This window comes from Emydura macquarii, unplaced genomic scaffold (genome assembly GCF_026122565.2).
Source record: "Emydura macquarii macquarii isolate MOO-44397 ecotype Brisbane River unplaced genomic scaffold, CSIRO-AGI_Emac_v2 contig_71, whole genome shotgun sequence".
NCBI classification, from domain to species: domain Eukaryota; kingdom Metazoa; phylum Chordata; order Testudines; family Chelidae; genus Emydura; species Emydura macquarii.
The window spans coordinates 1,846,765-1,866,205 of NW_027130208.1; the positions used below are offsets into that span (position 1 = coordinate 1,846,765).

Genomic DNA, 19,441 nt, shown 5'->3' on the forward strand with positions numbered 1-19,441 from the left:
GATAAGAAAACCCGAGGGCTCACTGTCTAATTGTCCTTTTTTAAATAAACATTCATTTTTCTCTCTAGATACATCACTCTCATTATTTTAGTCATTTAATTTCTACCTCCCCCTCATCCAAAGCCTGACCAAAAAGCTCTAATTTTTCATCTACTGTCACGGGGAGGTCACACTCCAGGCTTCTCTCTGTTATCTAACAATAAAATTAGTATGAAACTTTTTACCAGAGCTTTGGCTTGACTATTTCTGAGGGAAAAAAACACCACAAATATTATTTGTCTTTAAGTATTACTCTGACTTTCAAATCATAATACTTGCATATGAAAAGATGTTCAAAACTAATTTAAACAAGTAAAAATATTAAGGGGCCAATCCTGCTCTGATCAAAATAAATGAGAAAACTCCTATTAACTTCAGTAGTATAGGATTGAATCTTTGACTGAGAAATGATTCAGCATTGGGCAAAAGGTTAAGAATTTGCAAAAGCATCAGACGTTAGACACAAAATAAGTGCAGATGATAAAAGAGCTTTGTGAGGAAAAACAAACAGCGTAAACCTTAGTTAAAATAAAATGAAGGTAGCTTAAAAATAATTTTAGAAGCATCCCTTCTCCCACATTATCAAGAGCCTGCCTGAACAGCACAAACTTGTGTTTTGTTTGAATGTCAGGAAAGGTGGCAACTTCATTAGAACAAGCTGTGAAAACTATCAGCTGTGTACTAAACACACTGAGGTACTAAGAGTAGCTTGAACACTGAAGGATCCCAAATGAACTCATCCTATTTGACCCTTTTGTCCCTAATTTCAGATATAAGTCTCGAGTTGTGGTGGGGTCTCGAAATTCCCAAAAGGTCTGTCTAGAACTACTGTCCTGCTTGGACAACCAGAAAGCAGAGTAGAGTTCAAGAGCTGCAGCATTCAGCTGCAAGAATTTGCTCCTGCTTCAATCAGTGCTGATACAGCAAATTCACCATCGACAGAAAACCTAAACTCTGAGACCACTCTAGCTGCTACAGACCAGATGCTCTCACCTGTGAAACTAACGCAGCTGACTCCCCTGCTCCTGATAACTGTTGGGGGCAGTGGAACCATAAGAGAAGGGCGAAAGCAGGCCTGGCTGGCATTATGGTATAGCCTATCAATTTGTCTGAGCTCTTGTAGTTCATGCAGCTCATTGTGAAGCAGATTTCAAGAAACTACAGCAACAGCAGGCTGGGTATTCCTTTTGACCTATTAACCCTGTCCCAGCAAGCTCTTTTGTCTACTACCAATATGGAGGAAGAATTCTTTCTTTATGCCATGAATCTGACCTTTGTGTCATCCAATGAGGAGATCTCTGGAGGAACTGTGGACCTGGTCAATACCATCCTGCTAGCTCCACGTTTTTTTTGTGTGTGAGAGTCAAAGAAGTGAAATTAAACAAAATACAATGATCTAGAAATAATCCAGTAACAAATACAGTGAATAGTAGAAAAAAGCCATTTGTTTTGAAGTTAGCCAAAATACTATAATGACCTAACATGATGGCTCTCATCTGATTTCCATTATTTTTGTCATGGTAACTGTCATCACTATGCTGCCATTACGTTAACAGGTTCTATTTAAAAGTCCCATTGTTGAATATGATATTCTTACCCTTTTCTCTGAATATTAAGCTCTACCAAGGTCAATTTTCACACTATATATTGCTCTCTTGGTCAACATTTGGACTAGATATCTCCAGAATATTTTAAGAGAAGCAACAGAAAAGTATGGTTTCTTATGCTACAGTGATTGTTATTCTTGTGGATCCCATTCTAGATGTACATGTGTTCCATGCATGCAAGAGGGGATTTGTTTGAATGGTGGTGTCTGTTGCGGCCACACCCATGCCCTGTGCCTCCTTGTGCTCAATAACGAGGGTATACAGGGTGAGGCAAAGCCCATATAATTTAAGACTCCAAAAAGCAGGGATGGATGGCAGGCACACTAATTATATCTTGAAAAACAACACATATTATAGGTTAAGTACCATATGTTCTTCTTCGACTATGTGTCAGTGCGGATCTCACTCTGGATGACTGGCAAGCAGCATCCAGCCTGGATGGTGGGAACCTTTGCCACACGATGGCCTTTTTTAATGATGTTTTTCAACTCCTCTCTGCTTTCAAGAGGTAGTTTGGTCGAGAAGGCTGTCACAATTTCCCATGTTAAAAAGTCAAATTTGGCCAGCAATCCTTGAAAACTGACAGCCTTCAATAGGAGCAAGGCCGATGAATATGCATTTCTTTCAAACAGATCTTAGCGTTTGGGATTCTTGTCCTCAGGCATGTTCTTGGTGGATCTCGACTTCTCTTGGGCAGCCAAGACTGCTGGGACCCAGAGTTGGGATGGGTGTAAAGTACTCAGTCTGAGGGTGATATCTTATACTGTTTTGCCATGGTGTTACAGTGGCTGGTATTTGCCGCAAAGCGCTTGCTGGATCTAGGAGGTCTTCATTTATAGGGAGGGCAATCCTGGCAGGACCAGTAGCTGACAAAATGTCAATAGTTTGTGAGACTTCTTAGAGACTGAAGTCTCAATCTTCCAGGGTGTTCACAATCCACACTAGAAGCTCTTAAAAGACCTTGAAATTGTCAGTATCAATGCCAAGACTATTACCTCATCTGGAGACGATGAGGAGAGGTTTTTAGGTGGTGAGAGCGGTTGGCTGTGCTCCAACTCTTGTTCCTTTCTGTATTCTGGTGACAAGCTGTAGGAGAGGGGGCATCTTCCTCCTCTGTGAAGGCAGAGACCAGCTCCTAGAGGCCTGAGAAGTTGGGTCCCAACAGACCCAGTAGGCCATAGTGGCATTTCATATATGTATGGAGGACAAGCAGGTTGCTGGACAGACTGGTGCCAATGCTGGTACGCCAGCGGTTGAGGTCTACAGAGATCCTTTGGTCTCTCGGTGGTGCTGCTCTTATCTCAGTGGTGAAGGGTCTTTACTGAACACTGGCAAAAAGATGTGTCCTGGGGATGGCGAGGAGTACAACACCTCTTCCATAGGTGGCACGGATTGGTAAGGCAATATAAGCACCAAGGACTGCATTGGTATCCGCATGTATCTTGATGCCTAGCGTGACTAAGATGCTCAGAGTCTGCACTATTAGTGCTGACTTGGGGGTACTTCCAGAACGGTCAAGGCTGCCATATTGCAGTCTGCTCCTTTCTGCCTGTCTTTGACGATGTATAGGACCTCGCTGGTTTGTCTCTAGACATCTTCTCGTGTCCCTCTTTATAGGAGAACACAGAGCTCCTTCTTGAGCTCCTGCCCTCATGTTTGAGGTGGTGACATTTGGCACTCTACTTCAATGTCTTGAAATATCGAGCTTGATGTCAAGGAAGTTGATGGCTTTAGCATCAGGGGCATCAGTGCTGCTCGCTTCAGCACCGCTTTTTCTGCAGAAGTCTTCGGAGTTGCTTGCCTGCTAGATGGAGCGTTGGAAAATAGGGGCTTGACTGTGAGAAGGGTCTTCGAGCTTGGCATCCGATGCCACTCACATAGATCGCTCCAGAAGATGGTTTTGTGGAGAAGAGGAGGCAGACCGAGTACCTGCTTGGGATGTGAGACTCCCAAGCAAAACAGGCATCAATGGGGCCTGTCTTTTAGTGGAATTGGCACATCACAGCATAGATGAAGTTTGAAGCCTAAGGGTTTTGAGTGTGCCATTCCAAGCGCCTGTACAGGGGGATGTCTGTATTGGGGAGAGGGGTTATATGGGGGAGGGACACCAAGAAGCTTTCTGTTTGAGAAGCGCTAAAACAGATTAAGGTAATAAAAATAAAATAATGACTGTGGCTCTGAAGAATCTCAGAGGATATAAAGAAATCTAGCAGTTCTGACACCAGCTAGGTTTCATCTCAGTGCCATAGGAAGAAAGGACTGAGGAAGAACCACAGTTTTCCTGACCTTTATATCCTCATCTGGGAGCATGAAGAGGCACACAGCACATGCACAGCCCCAACAGACACTGCTATTTAAAAAAAAATCCTGTCTTGCACACATGTGGTGTATGCACAGCTAAAGAGGAATTAACACAGACCCTTACTCTTAGAAGAGTGGTTATTTTGTTGTCTTCCAGTGGTAGCATGGGGAATTTGTCACATCAATGACTCTGGGCAAGGTTAAGCAACAATGTTGTAAAAGAGTACCAGAGGGGTAGCTGGGTTAGTCATTTTTAGCAAAACAGCGAGAGTCCTGCGGCACCTTAAAAACTAACACATTTATTTGGGCATAAGCCTTTGTGGGCAGAAACCCACCTCACTGGAAACAAAGTGGGTTTCTGCCCACGAAAGCTTATGCCCAAATAAATGTGTTAGTCTTTAAGATGCCACAGGACTCTCAATGTTGTAAAAACGTCAGTCTCCTGTCCGCAATATAAACTTCTACCATTGACGCAACTAGTAGACTATGCCTCCGATGCAGCTCTGATTTTTTCAATTACATAAATGTTCTCCTTTTCAGATATACTCTTTCCTACCTTATCGGGTTATTTCAAAGTTTTTAAATTCATAAGGAGGTGAAGAGACAGAGGAAAACAAACACATTGGAACCAAAACCTCCTATAGGAGGACAGATGAATCTGGCTATACTGTATTCATTTTTGTTTCAAAACACATTATGGCAAATGCAGTTTGCTTTGTTTTTGTTAGAATAGGTGCCCACATAACATGTTCCAGGACACTTACTGTTCATATGGACATACATAAACTTTTTAGAAATACAAGGACGGATAAGTTTGTACAACTTAGTTCACACCAGTAATTGCCAACCCAAAGCCTCAGCAAATTATGCCTGTTTTATGCCTGAAATTCAAATTTATAAAATATAAAATCAATTAAGAATGTTTTCTTCTGTCTCAGTTCATTTAATGGATGTAGTGGAAATGTAACTGAGGTCTACTTAGTGGTAAAAAAAACTGTAAAACATTTACTTTAAGAGGAAGAAAAATTAAGTGGGAACTGTGTGCCTACAATATTTATGCTCTGCATGCAAAATGAGAATAAGCTCTTATTTTAAATTAGCTGGGACATATGCAGTTATATGGCAAGGTAGAACCAAAAAACATTAAGAGTAATATTATTTTTTATATGAATACTTTTTCTGGGTAGATAAATTCCGCCCCCAGAGTCAGAGAGTGCAGTCCAAAAGAAACATGGCTGCCCTTATTTAAACAAACAAACAAACAAATACAAAAAACCACAGTGTTGCTGCTGTGGAAATGAAAGCACTCAGGCAAACAGAGTACTAATTTTTAAGTAAATTGCTAGTTTTGATCTGTGCTTAGTGGACCACTACATCTTGTCATTAGTGAGTTGAATTACTCAATTTAAATAACCAGACTTGATTCTGTGTTCAATTAAATTGAGGTCCCATTAATGAAAAAAAAATTACTTCCTAGGGTACTCCATTGACTAGCAGTCATTACATAATGTGGGTTGGGAATTGACGGAATTAACAGTGTAAATTTTTAGTTAAATTAGACATAATGATTTACTGGATACATGCTGGTTTTATTAATGTCATTCAAAACACTGTTGCTCTTGAACAGGTTACATCTCTATTTGTAGTTCAAGAAAATCACTCCTACATGACAATTAAGAAGCCACAACATGCTCTTAATTTTGGAAAAACTGCAAATCTGTTCATGAAATAAAAATCCTGAAAAAGGATCCATGCAATATGTATGCCAGTATTCTCTGATTTTTCTCATACTACACATACATTTGGAAGCAAGCATCATAATTCATGTAAGTGTATGCTATTGTACAAGTGAAGATACTCATTTATATTCACTCATGACATTAAAAAGTCATCTGTTTTTTAAATCTATATACCAATCAGTCTTTTATTCTTGGACAATAAAAGTGTACACCACAATGGACCTACTTTTGCTCCCTCTGAAATCAATGAGTTTTACCACTGACTTCAGTGGAAGCAGGATTGGGCCCAAAAGAAGATTACCAGAACATGGGAGTGCCTATAGTTTAGACGCCACTTAAATAGTGTATATGTGTTTATGAAATGAAATGGAGGATATTATTCAATGAAATTCCATGTTCACATCCTTGCTAAGACACATAGTGATGCACATCTGCTTATCAGCGGAGAGGCTCCCTATAATTTCTAACAAGAATTTTAGTTCAGGTATAAAAAAATTAATTAATAGTGCAGTCAAGAGTTCTCGAAATGCCCTTTTAGTGAAATGCATCATGGTGTCCTTGAACTTTAAAATAAAAAGACACTTAAAATTCTTGGGTGTAGCTTTGAATTTTTATTCAAACATATAATTAAGTGTCTTGTAAAATTAAACTAGAAAAGACTGTAATATGAAGAATGGAATAAAAATAACGAATAATTACAGCCCTAAGTAGTTACATGAATTTATATTTTAAGAGTCCTATTATTTTTTGTTTATGAATACTTTCATAGTACTCCTTTTGTCTAATGACATATAACTTTAAATCAAGTATTCATGTCCTATTTTGTTGCTGTTCTTTAATGAAAGTCTTTAACATTATAGAATTGTTTAAAAGCAGGATTCATTCTTTTGTAGCAAGGTATTATTAAAAGATCTGGGGTGAAATCCTGACCCTGCTTGAAGTAAATGGCAAAACTTCAATTAACTTCATTAGGGCCAGGATTTCACCCTGGGTTTCTAAAGGAAGGATGGCTTTGTTGAGAAGTATTGGCTCTTTAAACAGTCTGATCTAAAACCTACTCAAACCTGTGTACTGAGGATGGTGAGATCACAACTATACTTCTAGACAACATTAACACAATTAGCTAAATTTTTCACCTATAATGACTTTTGTTCTAAATTTTACAATACTTCACATAAAAATCTCAGATTTTCAGCTACCTAACCTCTACTTGGGTATGCACAACATTTTACATGCGCTTTGCAGATGCAAACGTATTAACATAGGGACTGCCATATGGGAACAGTTCAAGGGTCCATCTAGTCCAGTATCCTGATCCTCAGTGTCCAGAACCATATGCTTCAGAGGACGACATGAGAACCCTTCAGTAGACATGTGCAGAACAATCTGCCCCCCTCGTGGGTCTCATCCTGATCTCTGATAGCTAGAGACTGACTGACCCAGGCCTTTGGTCATTCTTGTTGCTCTTCACTGAACCCCTTTTGTGCCACAGTATTTTTTTGAGATGGGCTGTTCAATGAGGCACACAGTAATCCAGATAAGGATGCACCACTGATTTAAATAAAGGCATTATACTATTTTTGCAATGGCTATGTCTACACTGACTGTGGCGTCAGATCGACTTATCTGGATCCGGATTATCTGAGCAGTCGATCCAGAAGTCGACGTTGTTAATCCACCCCCTCAAGTGGCGCAGTGCAGTGAAGACGGCGCGCAGAAAAGAAACACAGCAGTCGACGGGAGTTATGCAAGTTCTTTGCGTAACTCCCGTCGACTGACACCGAATCGCGGAGGTAAGTGTAGACCAAGCCTATTATTCTCCATCCCATTGATTATGCAGCCTAACATCCTGTTAGCTTTTTTGACTGCAGCTGTGCATTAAACAGACGTTTTCACTGAACTGCTTATAATGATACTCAGATCCCTTTCTCAGGTTAAAACAGTTAATTTAGAAACCAGTAAGGTGTGAGGGTAGTTTAATTTTTTCCTCCAATGTGCATTTTCCTCTAACTTTGCATTTATTGATACTGAACTTCATTTGCCATTGTGTTGCCCATTCACCAGGCTCGTTTAGGTCTCTTTCTAGTTCTTCACTGGCCTCTCTGGTTCTGACCAACCTAAATGTTATTGTCATCTGCAAATTTTACTATTTACCTTTCTAGGTCATTAACAACACCACCATTTTTGGACAACATCGTGGGCTCTAGGCTTGAGGTCCCACCGTTAATATTTTGCCACGATGAAAATGTGACCATTTAATCCTCTTGGCTTTCTGTCTCTTTGCCAGTTTTTGATCGAAGACAGTACTTTGCCTGTTACCCTGTGATTACTTAAAGTCTTTATTACCTTTTAGCCTTTTTTTTTTTGCAGGACATCATAGAATGCATTTTGGAAGTCTAAATAAATTATGTCAATATGTTTTTCTTTATGCACTACTTTACTGACACATTCAAAGAATTCTAAGAAACCAGTGAGACATGATTTTCCCTTTCATAATCCATTCTCGTTAATCCCAATAGTTTATGATCTTCCAGATGTTTTGTTATTCTGTTGTTAAAACACCCAAGTGTACACTTGTAAAATTCTAATAACTGAATACAAAAACATTAGAATTTCCAGCCATAAAACTGGAATGGGTTCTAATTTGAATGGGTTTCGTGGTTCTAAATTCCAGAACTCTGCAAGCATGCCTATTAGAATTGTTCAAGTCTTCATGCTGATCCTTGCACCTACAAAATGCAAATGTATTTGTGAGCACACAATTTTATACAATTACACAATTTTAGGCATGCACAACAGAGATGAGAAAACTGGACCCTTAAAATATATTATAGGACACATCAAATTGTATCTACCGGTATGCACATTTTATTACGATATATATATCACATAGATAATAATTTCAGTATGACAGCATACCTGATTCTGATGAAGTTAAGGGATGACCTCCAAATCTTATTTCTGGTTGGCAAAATTTAGTCATGTTCAGCAGTTGTGTAAGTTGTGGCACATCTGTATTTAGCTGACAGGTTCGAGGAATAGAATCTGTGGGGTCATCAGCTGTGAATGGAAGACCAAATATATCTGAAATTAAAGGCAAAGACTTCACTTTTTTATAACTAACACGTTGTCAAAAATGCAATATGATTAAATGATTTGTTTCTTGGATTATAAAGGCTAGTTTGTATGATCAGACATATTTATAACATGTTGTAGCGACTGAAAAACTTGTGCAGCAATTGATTTTTCAAAGAATGCATTTGTTAATTTAAAAACAATACTGTCAAATTGTTTAGGCCCAAAACGTTAACTATATTAAATTAACTAGTTTGTGCAAATAACTGGGATAGCCATGGTGAATAAATGAATTCTGTGGTTTAGTGAGTAAGTAAACAAAGCTACTGTCATAAAATGTATTTTGTTCATTATTTTGACAAAAGCTTAGTTTCAGTGATAGTACTTCATTATTATGATTTTCAGACATGTTGAACATCTGAATACTGTACTGAAATCACTGTTAGCTGATTACTGGTACAATTACTAAAGTAGCAAATATTGAAGTCCTAGTAACAGTGCAAAACTCTATTAAACTTTGCAGAGAGGAAGGAAGAAACAGCAGTTCTTATTCATTTATTTTAACAATTGTACTGTGGCCACTAATGAGACCAATGTGCCTATTCTTTTGCTCTCCACACGAGCTTTCGTATATCATAAACAGAAAAGGGTATGTCTCCATGGTGCTCTAAGGCTTGGTTGATCATCACCACAGGCTGACCAACATTAATGTGGGGTGGTCTGAAAAGGTCCATGGTCAACTATACCCGGAGTAGCTGCAGAATGACAACAGAGTGTGCATTTGGAAAGCTGAAAGGGAAATGGAATTTTCTCATGAGGAGGCTGGAAGCTGCCAAACAATATATACCTTGAATGATAACTGCTTGCTGTATTTTGCACAACATCTGTGAAAGCAAGGGTCAGAGCCTCACCAATGGACAGAAGCCAGACGTGCAGAGACTTCCTATTTCAGTCCTAAAAATTAGACTGTATTGTTCCAAAATGGTTCCACAAAGGTGGTGTCATATTTGACTGTCCATTTATAAAATTTTCCCAACAAACACGTTTACTCTTTCTAACATGCTGCTCTTTATGCATGGGAGAATCCTGCCATAAATATCTGCAAAGCCTCTTCATTTATTTCTTCGAATCCCTCTGCTGTAAAACTCTCCTCTGGTGTGATGCCTAAAAACCACAGCAATTTGACAATGATTAGGCAGCTGGTGAGCTGTAGCCATTGCTTATGCTGATCACTATGGTCTCACCATTACCTTGTTCTCCCTTGTCTGCCTTTTGTATCCACCCATTGTCTCATCTCATACTTGGACTGTAAAACCCTTAAAGGCATGGGCTATCTTTATGGTACAAGTTTGTAGAGTACTTAGCACAATGGGATTCTTGGACTCTTGGCACTACTGCTTTACAGCAATAAATACTAATAGATGTTTCAAGGTGGTTAAATGGGAAAAGTGCTACCGCTTAAATGAGTTGTGCGTATTGTCTAAATAGCTTAGTGTGGAAACTGGAGAGAAGGCCTAACACAAAAATCACGTGCATATCATGTTGCCAGTGTAGGTAAATCTTCCCTCCTTGCACCTAAATTATCTTACATGGAAAATAATCTTCCAGGAACTAATATGAAACAATGAGCTTGGAACCAGAGTGCCCACCACTGAACACTTATATATGGGAGGGCCCAGATCCTCAGCACGTACACAAATCATCATAACTTCATTGCCTTTAATGGAGCTAAGCTGATTTATACCATCTGAATATCTAGTCCTATTTGTCTAAGAAGAGCAAGCCAACTTTGATCGGACATGAACATTAACTGAAAGTTAATAAATAAATAAGTAATCTATAATTTGGAATGTGGTATGATATTTTAATACAACTAAACTTTGGGCATTTTCCTAATGATAAAACTTGTCTATATAAGGAAAATTCATAACTGTACAGAAAATATTAATGCCCACCAACTGTGCAATAATCACAATATGTGATAATCCCACTCATTAAAAATGCAATACACTGCAAAGCATGCAGTTTATTAGCAATATCTACTCATTAAATTAATCATATTACACTATGAATTTCACAACACATTTAGGCCATTTTTGTATACTTTTAAAAACTGTGAAAAATGGAAGGAAGAAACTATGTGCACAGTTAATTTGAAATTAAATGAAGACAAGAATCTTTAGTGCGATTTAGTGCAATTTCTGCCTGAGTATATACTGTGTGAAGTATATATATATATATATATATATATATATATATGTGAAGTAGCTTCATGACCTCGCTTTTCTCCCCCAATTGGCTGTTTTGTTCAAATAGAAGATAATTTCACCACCTCCCCCCACCTCAAACAACACCAGTAACTAGTTAATTATCTTCTAGGCACTTGCTGTCTAATCTAATAGTAAAAAAAGATGGAGAAATTTATCATAAGGCAGCTTTGATTCTGTATATACACAATCTACCTTTATGTCAATCCAAATAAAAAAACATTGCCAATTATCTTTTTTTTCAGATGGCAGAACCCTGTTCAGCTGTCACTCTCATAAAAGCCACTCAACAAAAATTTAAATATGACAGACTTACTTTCAGACAGACAAATAAAAATCAGCTAACTAACAGATAGTGAAATGGATGCTTGCATACACAGCACTGCTCTGTAAAGTAAGCATTAGCCTGTCAGAACAGAACACTTACAAATTCAAATAATCTGCACAGAATGGCACAAACTAAAATACCCTTAGAGTATCTTTTCTGACAATAATTCACATGGATTGGAATTCTGTTGTGTCCAGTCAGTCTGGTAAAAGACAAAGGTATAGTTATTTAAATCACTGACAAATCTGCACTGACAACATCAAAAACTGACATATAGTTCCGGAATTAATATAATTACAATAAATTATCTAAGCAGATGATCACCTCCACATCTTGGACAGTGTGAATACCTACACTGTCGTATCTTCATCTTCCCTATCAAGTCTTAGTTGTTACTACTCACACTGAGGACACTACACTACTCTGCTGTTGTCTACAGATGGACTTTTAGAAGCACCTCAGCAGATTAGGAGCCAAACTCCCACTGAAAGTCACTAGGAATCAGGCACTTAACTCATAAAACGTTTTCAAAAATTCCACCCTAAATCTCTATGACCATTTCTTCCTGCCCCTCTTTGTCCTGCCCAAGTCATTTACTTAACCTCTGCCTTGGAATCCCTCTCCTAATGTTCTCTGTGTATCTTCTCCCCTTCTGTGTGGAACACTTTTCTAGTACAGCTATTGAGTACCTTCTCTCCACATCCCTCCTCAAAATACACTTCTTATATGAAGTCCTTCAATGTTAATTCCCAGAGAAACTTATGATACATAACTCTATATAATAAACCCCTATTATGTACTGGTATCTGTATTGATTTGGAACTGGTCATCTTGTTATTTGGAGTACCATGTGTCCAATTTATACTGTAACGCTCTAGGGGAGGGACCCTATCTTCTTCTAGGTTTTGTGGAAGGCCAAGTAGAATGCTGGTGCTCAATACACAACAATAAGGGGGTTTCTGTGGTAGGCTGTGGACAGGTTATTGGAAAGAGGTTTTGGCATGGGGGTAGGAAGAGAAGATCCTGCAATAGTCTATAGCCACTGCCGTGCCCTAGCTTGCGTAAGAGGCTTAACGGGCCTTGCACGGTCCTTAAATGGAGGGGGTGGGGAGCAGGTGTGAAAGTTGCCTCCTGTCCATCCTTGCACTGGTGCTGCAGCAGTGTGATGAAACGGTCTCCTCAGGGGAAGAGCAGTCGAGTGGTTAGAGTTCAATGTCGTGCTCCATTATGGACTTCCTGAGTAGCCTTGAGAGAGTAATTTAATCTCTCCTGTAAAATGGGGAGAATAATACTTCCTTCACAAACCAGGGTGTTTATAGAAGATAAAGACTGTGGGGCACTCAGAAACTATGGTAACAGGGGCCACATAAGTATCTATTATCATTTGATATGTTTAATTTGTATAATATCCCTTCATTGCAGTCTTTATCAGAAGAATAGATTCCACACTAGGCCACTCTCAGTTCTCTTTAGATTCTTTGCCATGAGAAGATGGCATTCACATTACAATTAGAATGTTAATAATCTAAGATTGCGCTACTTTAAAACCTCTCTGTTTAAGGCAGCTTAAAATCACTAATAAATAGGAGTGTGACTACAGTCTCCTAGCTAACATTTCTTTGGATTGTTTAAAGAAGAAAGCCTTCATCAGCTGATAAATCTCCAAGCTAGAGGTAATCAGGGAACTTCTGGAGTACAGTTAAATTTGGGTGTTTTTCATCCTCACCGGAAGCCACCTGGGGGAATGATATCTTCCTTTTTTCAGCAGAAGCAGCCACTGATCATTAAGAAGCTCTCTTCCAAACTACTTGATAAAATACTTCCACAGATAGTTTTGCCAGAAAAGTATTAAAAAGGTATTCTAAGCTAAAGAGGAGACCTTTTCCACAAAACAGTATGGTAATGAAGCTGGCAAACAATAAAAATGTACATAGCTTCATTTATCTGATGTCATCTATAGTCCAAGAAGACGAGATTTGTATGACCTAAACACACTTCTGTTTTCATGAAATCACACAAGTCTCAAATGATTAATTCAAACATTGTGATCAAAAAGCTTTTGTTTTTACAATATGAACAGTAATGATTGAGATAGCATAATATCATCTGTAACACACCATCTTCCTCAGCTGTATCTTGAGGCTTTGATTTCAAAGTGAAGATCTTTCTTAGTTTACAATTAGCTGAGATAATAATTCCATCCAAAGACTGGAAAACAGCTCCTTTGAATATTTCACTGGTGAATGCTACCAAGTCAATGCACAAATTGCACCACTAGAATAGAGAAACAAAACGTTTTAGTGCAATCCTTACATAAACTATTGTAGTGTAGCAAAAATCATAGAAATTTAGGGCAGAAAGGGACCTACAGAAGTCATCTAGTCCAACCCCTGTGCTGAGGCCAAGTATACCTAGATCATACCTGCATTAGGAAACTGTACTATGTTTAAACATTTTTTTAACCATTTTGTTAGCTAATACGATGATACCCCTGACTATAACAAGAACAAGTCTTGTTAAGCATTGTGTCAGGTAGTCATGACACAATACTGAACTTGTCCTGTTCTTATCTACACTCTGCAAAGTCAAGGTCAGCATTATGTTAACTAACCTGATGTTAAAAACAGTGTTAAACAGTGATTAAATACAATACAATTTCTTAATACAGACAAGACCTTAGTGACTATTATTCCACTACATAAAAAAATTATATTATATTATGGCACTAGTCTTTCTTATATTATTCCAAGAGCTTCTGCACTTTTGTCAGTTTCAATTTTATTCTAAGAGAATTTAACATCTTTGCATAAAGTTGATTTTTGTATAATACAGACATATAAGTAATTGAACATCTCTCATGCTGAACATAATTAAAATCAGTATTTCCCTAGAAAAATAGAAAAAAAACCAAACCCCAATAGCTACATGCCAAATGTAAAACATATTTGGGAAAAAAATTCAGATGCACAAATTAAATTTATTCCCAGGCAGCTTTAAAAGAAAAACGCATCCATTATTTTTCAGCTCCTAAGTCTGAAAGTTCAAAATATAAGAAATACGTATTATACAGAATAAACTGTGCAAGGGAAAGAATTTTTTTTAAAATTAGAATTGACATTTCTAAGCCTACTGTTGGAACAGTCACCTTGCTGAAGAACTGCCATCATTTATAAAAATGACAATACAGGAAGCCTATGTATAAAAATGTAAACCACATTCCATCTGGCTACAACACAAAAGAAGTGTTTGGAAATGGAAGAAATGAATTACACACAACAAAAATACAGTGCCTAGTGGATACAGCTGGGCAGCATACTGGACTGGGACACAGGAGACCTACATTTTATTCCTATCTCTGCCACTGGCCCACTGGCTTGAGCTTGGGCAACTCACTTCACTTCCCTGAAACTCAGTTTTCCCATCTGTAAAATGGAGATAATGATACTCCTTTGCAATGTGTTTTCAGATCGACAGATGAAAAGTACTATATTTGAGCTAAGTATTATTAAGGGACTAAAAGGTCTATAAAATATTGGGTTTGCATTTGAACATATAGTTACCAGTATTATTCATCAGCATCTATATTAATTTTTTTTTAAATCATGCTGCCTTGGCTATGGAGAAAATCAATCTTTTATTACTAAAAACAACAGGCTCCTCTTTAAATACCAGCCACAGTTAAAAGGCAGCTAGCCATTAGATATTTTTAAAATAGTTAAGTTCTCACAATGCTCGCAGAGTTTAGACCTACTCTTTAATAAGCAATGGCTGTTCAGGGGTTAAGGTTATTAAAATTTTTTGTCATTATAATTGATCAGAATATTTAGTCAGATCTCTGATGAAAGATTTATTATCTGAATGAAACCTTGTAATTGAAGTTCATATTCTGATTTAATTTAATTTACTGTACATTAATGCATACTTTAGTCTTGACACATTAGTGTTAGCCTGACACCAAGACCAACTAATTGAAACTGTATTGAAGAAAAATAATTTATTTCAATAGATCTTGAATTAATGACTACTTCAGTGGTATGGCCTGGTGCATATTAATTTTTAAAAAACAGCTCTTGCTAGAAAGTAGAAAACTAAAGGAAGTTAGAAGTACAAACTAACATAACTGCCCTCAACTAAATGATCATAAAAATAAACCCTTAATAATTTTAGAGTTTTCTATGAAATATTTTTCTTCTGTCTAGCCTTACATCCCGTAGTTACTTATGTAGAATCCTATGTAGTTGTGTCAGTACATATATACACTTATAAACATTTCAGGACTAGCTAGTCTCATCTTCAGATGCTTCTCTAAATTAGTACTAGTATTTGAGATCCTTGAGTCTTTACAGGGTGACACTAATTGTTAGGATTTCTGTACTGCTCTGTATTACCATATGATCTTGTGGAATGCCAATGAAAAGACGGAGGCAATTTCTTATTCTATACTTTGAAACCTATATTTTTTATATTTTCTAGAATCTGCAAAAATAAGTGACATTTCTAACTAGGCACTAGTGCTTACTCAGAGTTCCAATAAAGGTGATAAAGTTAACTTCAGGTGAGGGTGGGTTAGAAAAGGATGGCTGCCAATGAAACAGAATTAGTAAGGAAAACGATCTGTTTCAGCAATGTTGAGGAGATGGTACTTGTGAGAGATCAATAGGTCATGAATAGTAGTTGGCTTGGTAAGAGAGCAGGAAATTCCAAATGTATCAGACGAGAAGGACAGCAAGTGGGAGGGCAACAGACAGGAACCAGGTTAGCGAAAACAGAGCCTAAAGGACAAGAAGGAAGAGAAGGGTGGCAAGAAGATGGGGAGGTTGTGGGTTTATATGCAGAAAAGGTCAGAATAGGACCAGCAGGCAGTAGTTAGCAGGAGACAGACAGAGAGAGGTGATGAAGAGATCTGTGAGAACAGAGAAAGCAACAAAAAGAAATGGATTGTGGGAGAATAGGAAGAGGCAGAGTTGTTACAACAGATATAGGGCACCAATTATAACAGATCCATAACCATCTCAGATTTTGATTATCAATCAGATCTTCATAGCAATAAGGGAGACAGAACTCAGATTCTTCTCCATACTATGAGAAGCAGTTCTGATACCATCAGGTAGAGAGTAGTTGTACATATACTAAAAATATCTACACACACACACATACATGCATCAGATATTGAATATCTCCTCTTCAGTTAGACAAAGCTCTCTTTCAAGTGTCTTGAGTCAACAGGATTTTATCAGGTCTGTAGAAATCTATATATATAAAAGTCTTCTGATACAAACAAAAGATTTTGTCCAACAGCACTTTAAGTAACATTCCCAAGATACCTACTATTTTGCGCTTGATCATAAAAAGAGGAAGTTTTGCATGCAGAGGGGTTACAGACAACTCCTTATGGACCGTTGATAAATACAATCTTCTTTTAATGTTTCCTAAATCAGTTACTCTGTAAAGAGAAAGCAGAGGGGAAAGAGAGAGATTTTGGTCAGTTCTATAACCTTCTATCTTTGGGCAACAACAGAAAACTATTATTCATATGCAGAACCTTTATATCAGGGATAGCAAATGGGGAATTTAAGAATTACCTCTTTTACAAGATAAGTAATGGGATTTCTTTCTCAAATTCAAACTTAGTGGCTACAAGCCTGCATATATAAAATCACTTTACATGCTAATTTTACTTCAGAGCTCTCCACTCTCCACTTGATTTCCACAACCCTTCAGCCTATGAAAGAATTCAATTTGTATGAACTGAGAAGCCACTAGCCTCCAATAATCATGCTTATTTTGGTCCCTATGCTTATCTTATCTTAGGACACACTGTCACCTCCTAAATAGGAAAACATTATGGGCTTTCTTTTCCTAAAAATGCACCTGTCATTTTATATAGGCTCTTTGTTGGCTTAAAGATAGACACAAAACATTGTCTGTCGGTTTCACTTCCTGAGCACATATCTCTAAACTTGAATTATATACACATAAGTTTATAGCTCACTATTCAGGTCATCTCCCAGGAACACCAAGGGGACTGAATCTGAACATCTGTAATAGATTTAAACCACAGGCAGGATCACAAAGATTAGGTTCGCTTAAAATTGATAAAGAAGCTCATTTTTATATTCTGCTTCCTTCAGGCCTCAGGGGTAGCACAACAGGCTTAATATCCCCTTACCTGTCCCACATTGTTATATTGAGAACTGATGTTACCTTAAAGACTGTATTTTATATGTAGAATCATGATTAATTCATTTGCTATTTTTAAACAACTTTGTGTATTTCTACCAGGCAGATAATTTTCTACAATTTACAGCCCCCCTAAGATGATGATTATTCATTCTCACAGACAACTTTCAATCAATGTTTAGAGTTTTAATTTATTTTCTTTTTAAACTAACATAGTAAACGTGAAACCTAAATGCAGTGTCTCTGTTTGAAATGGTGAGTAAGAAACTCTCCCTCACACATCAGGTCTTTCCCTTCTGGTATGCAATATTTAGGCTTTGATTTTACAAAAAGGAAGACAGTTTCTAGATCTTTGTAAGTTGCAAAGACAACCTTCCAAAGGTTAACTAAACTTATCAACCCCTTCAAAACTGTGAGGTACTTCAGCCAGCTGAACCCTGCTCTGTAATTCAGGCACTGGCAGGGGACTAGGATAAATCATGTATATAGCAACCCTGAACTTGTGTTAGGAATGCTGGGCAATTTTTGAAAAATTTCCCTACTGTAGATAGAATTGCCTTGTCTAGTCAGGTCAGACCATCTCTTAGGTTCAGTAAAGAGAAGGCCTAATAGTGTGATGACTAATCCCTGTCTTTCACCATTAAGTGGTAGTAGTAGTTATAATAGTACTACTGGGGTTGATACGATGCTTAATTCTCACTGCAACAAGTACTCTCCACTAAAGAAATATCCGAAAAGGGTGACAACCTTGTCCCATCAGATTTGTCCAATAAAAGCATGTTTCCAATGATTCATAACATAGACAATTCTTTTTCTCTTATGGTAGTTCTTGTCTAAGAACATAAGAACAGAGATACTGGGTCAGACCAATGGTTCATCTAGTGCAGTATCCTGTTTTCTGACAGTGGCCAGTGCCAGGTGCTTCAGAGGGAATGAACAGAACAGGCAATCATCAAGTGATCTGTCCCCTGTCATCCAATCCCAGCTTCTGGCAAACAGAGGCTAGAAACACACAGAGCATGGTGTTGCATCCCTGAGCATCCTGGGTAATAGCCATTGATAGCTTGGGCAGCAGTGACCATGAGATGGTTGAGTTCAGGATCCTCACAAGAGGAAGACAGGAGAACAGCAGAATATGGACCCTGGACTTCAGAAAAGCAGACTTTGACTCCCTCAGAGAGCTGATGGGCAGGATCCCTGGAAGGTTAATATGAGGGGGAAAGGAGTCCAAGAGAGCTGGCTGTATTTTAAAGAAACTTTATTTAGGATGCAGGAACAAACCATCCCAATGTGCAGAAAGAATCGCAAATATGGCAGGCGCCCAGCTTGGCTTAACAGAGAAATCTTCGGGGAGATTAAACACAAAAAGGAAGCTTACAAGAACTAGAAGCTTGGACAGATGGCTAGGGAGGAGTATAAGAATATTGCTTGAGCATGCAGGAGTGAAATCAGGAAAGCCAAAGCACAATTGTGGTTGCAGCTAGCAACGGATATGAAGGGTAACGAAGGGTTTCTACGAGTATGTTAGCAACAAGAAGGTCAGGAAAAATGTGGGTCCCTTACAGAATGAGGGAGGCAACCTAGTGACAGATGATGTGGAAAAAGCTGAAGTACTCAATGCTTTTTTTGCCTCTGTCTTCACAGACAAGGTGAACTCCCAGACTGCTGCACTGGGCAGCACAGAATGGGGAGGAGGTGAACATCCCTCAGTGCTGAAAGAACAGGTTAAGCACTATTTAGAAAGGCTGGACATGTACAAGTCCATGTGGCTGGATGCAGTGGATCAGAGAGTGCTGAGGGAGTTGGCTGATGTGATTGCAGAGCCATTGGACATTACCTTCGAAAACTCGTGGCAATTGGGGGAGGTCCTGGATGATTGGAAAAAGGCAAATATAGTGCCCATCT

General features: G+C 38.2%; 1 protein-coding gene across 12 annotated transcripts in view; it reads right to left on the reverse strand.

Annotated features, from left to right (window-relative positions):
• CFAP20DC (CFAP20 domain containing) overlaps positions 1-19,441 on the reverse strand; it is a 154,966-nt gene that overhangs the window by 83,063 nt on the left and 52,462 nt on the right. For 8 of the 12 annotated variants that reach the window (XM_067541323.1, XM_067541314.1, XM_067541370.1 and 5 more), the window contains 3 exons: positions 16,685-16,799; positions 13,474-13,630; positions 8,606-8,770 (listed from right to left, as the gene is read on the reverse strand). In XM_067541323.1, the coding sequence (XP_067397424.1) occupies positions 8,606-8,770; positions 13,474-13,630; positions 16,685-16,799 (437 nt within the window). Of the gene's footprint in view, positions 1-7,318; positions 8,416-8,605; positions 8,771-13,473; positions 13,631-16,684; positions 16,800-19,441 lie in introns of those variants that run through there. The other 4 variants (XM_067541404.1, XM_067541351.1, XM_067541361.1 and 1 more) reach the window with 2 other exon arrangements.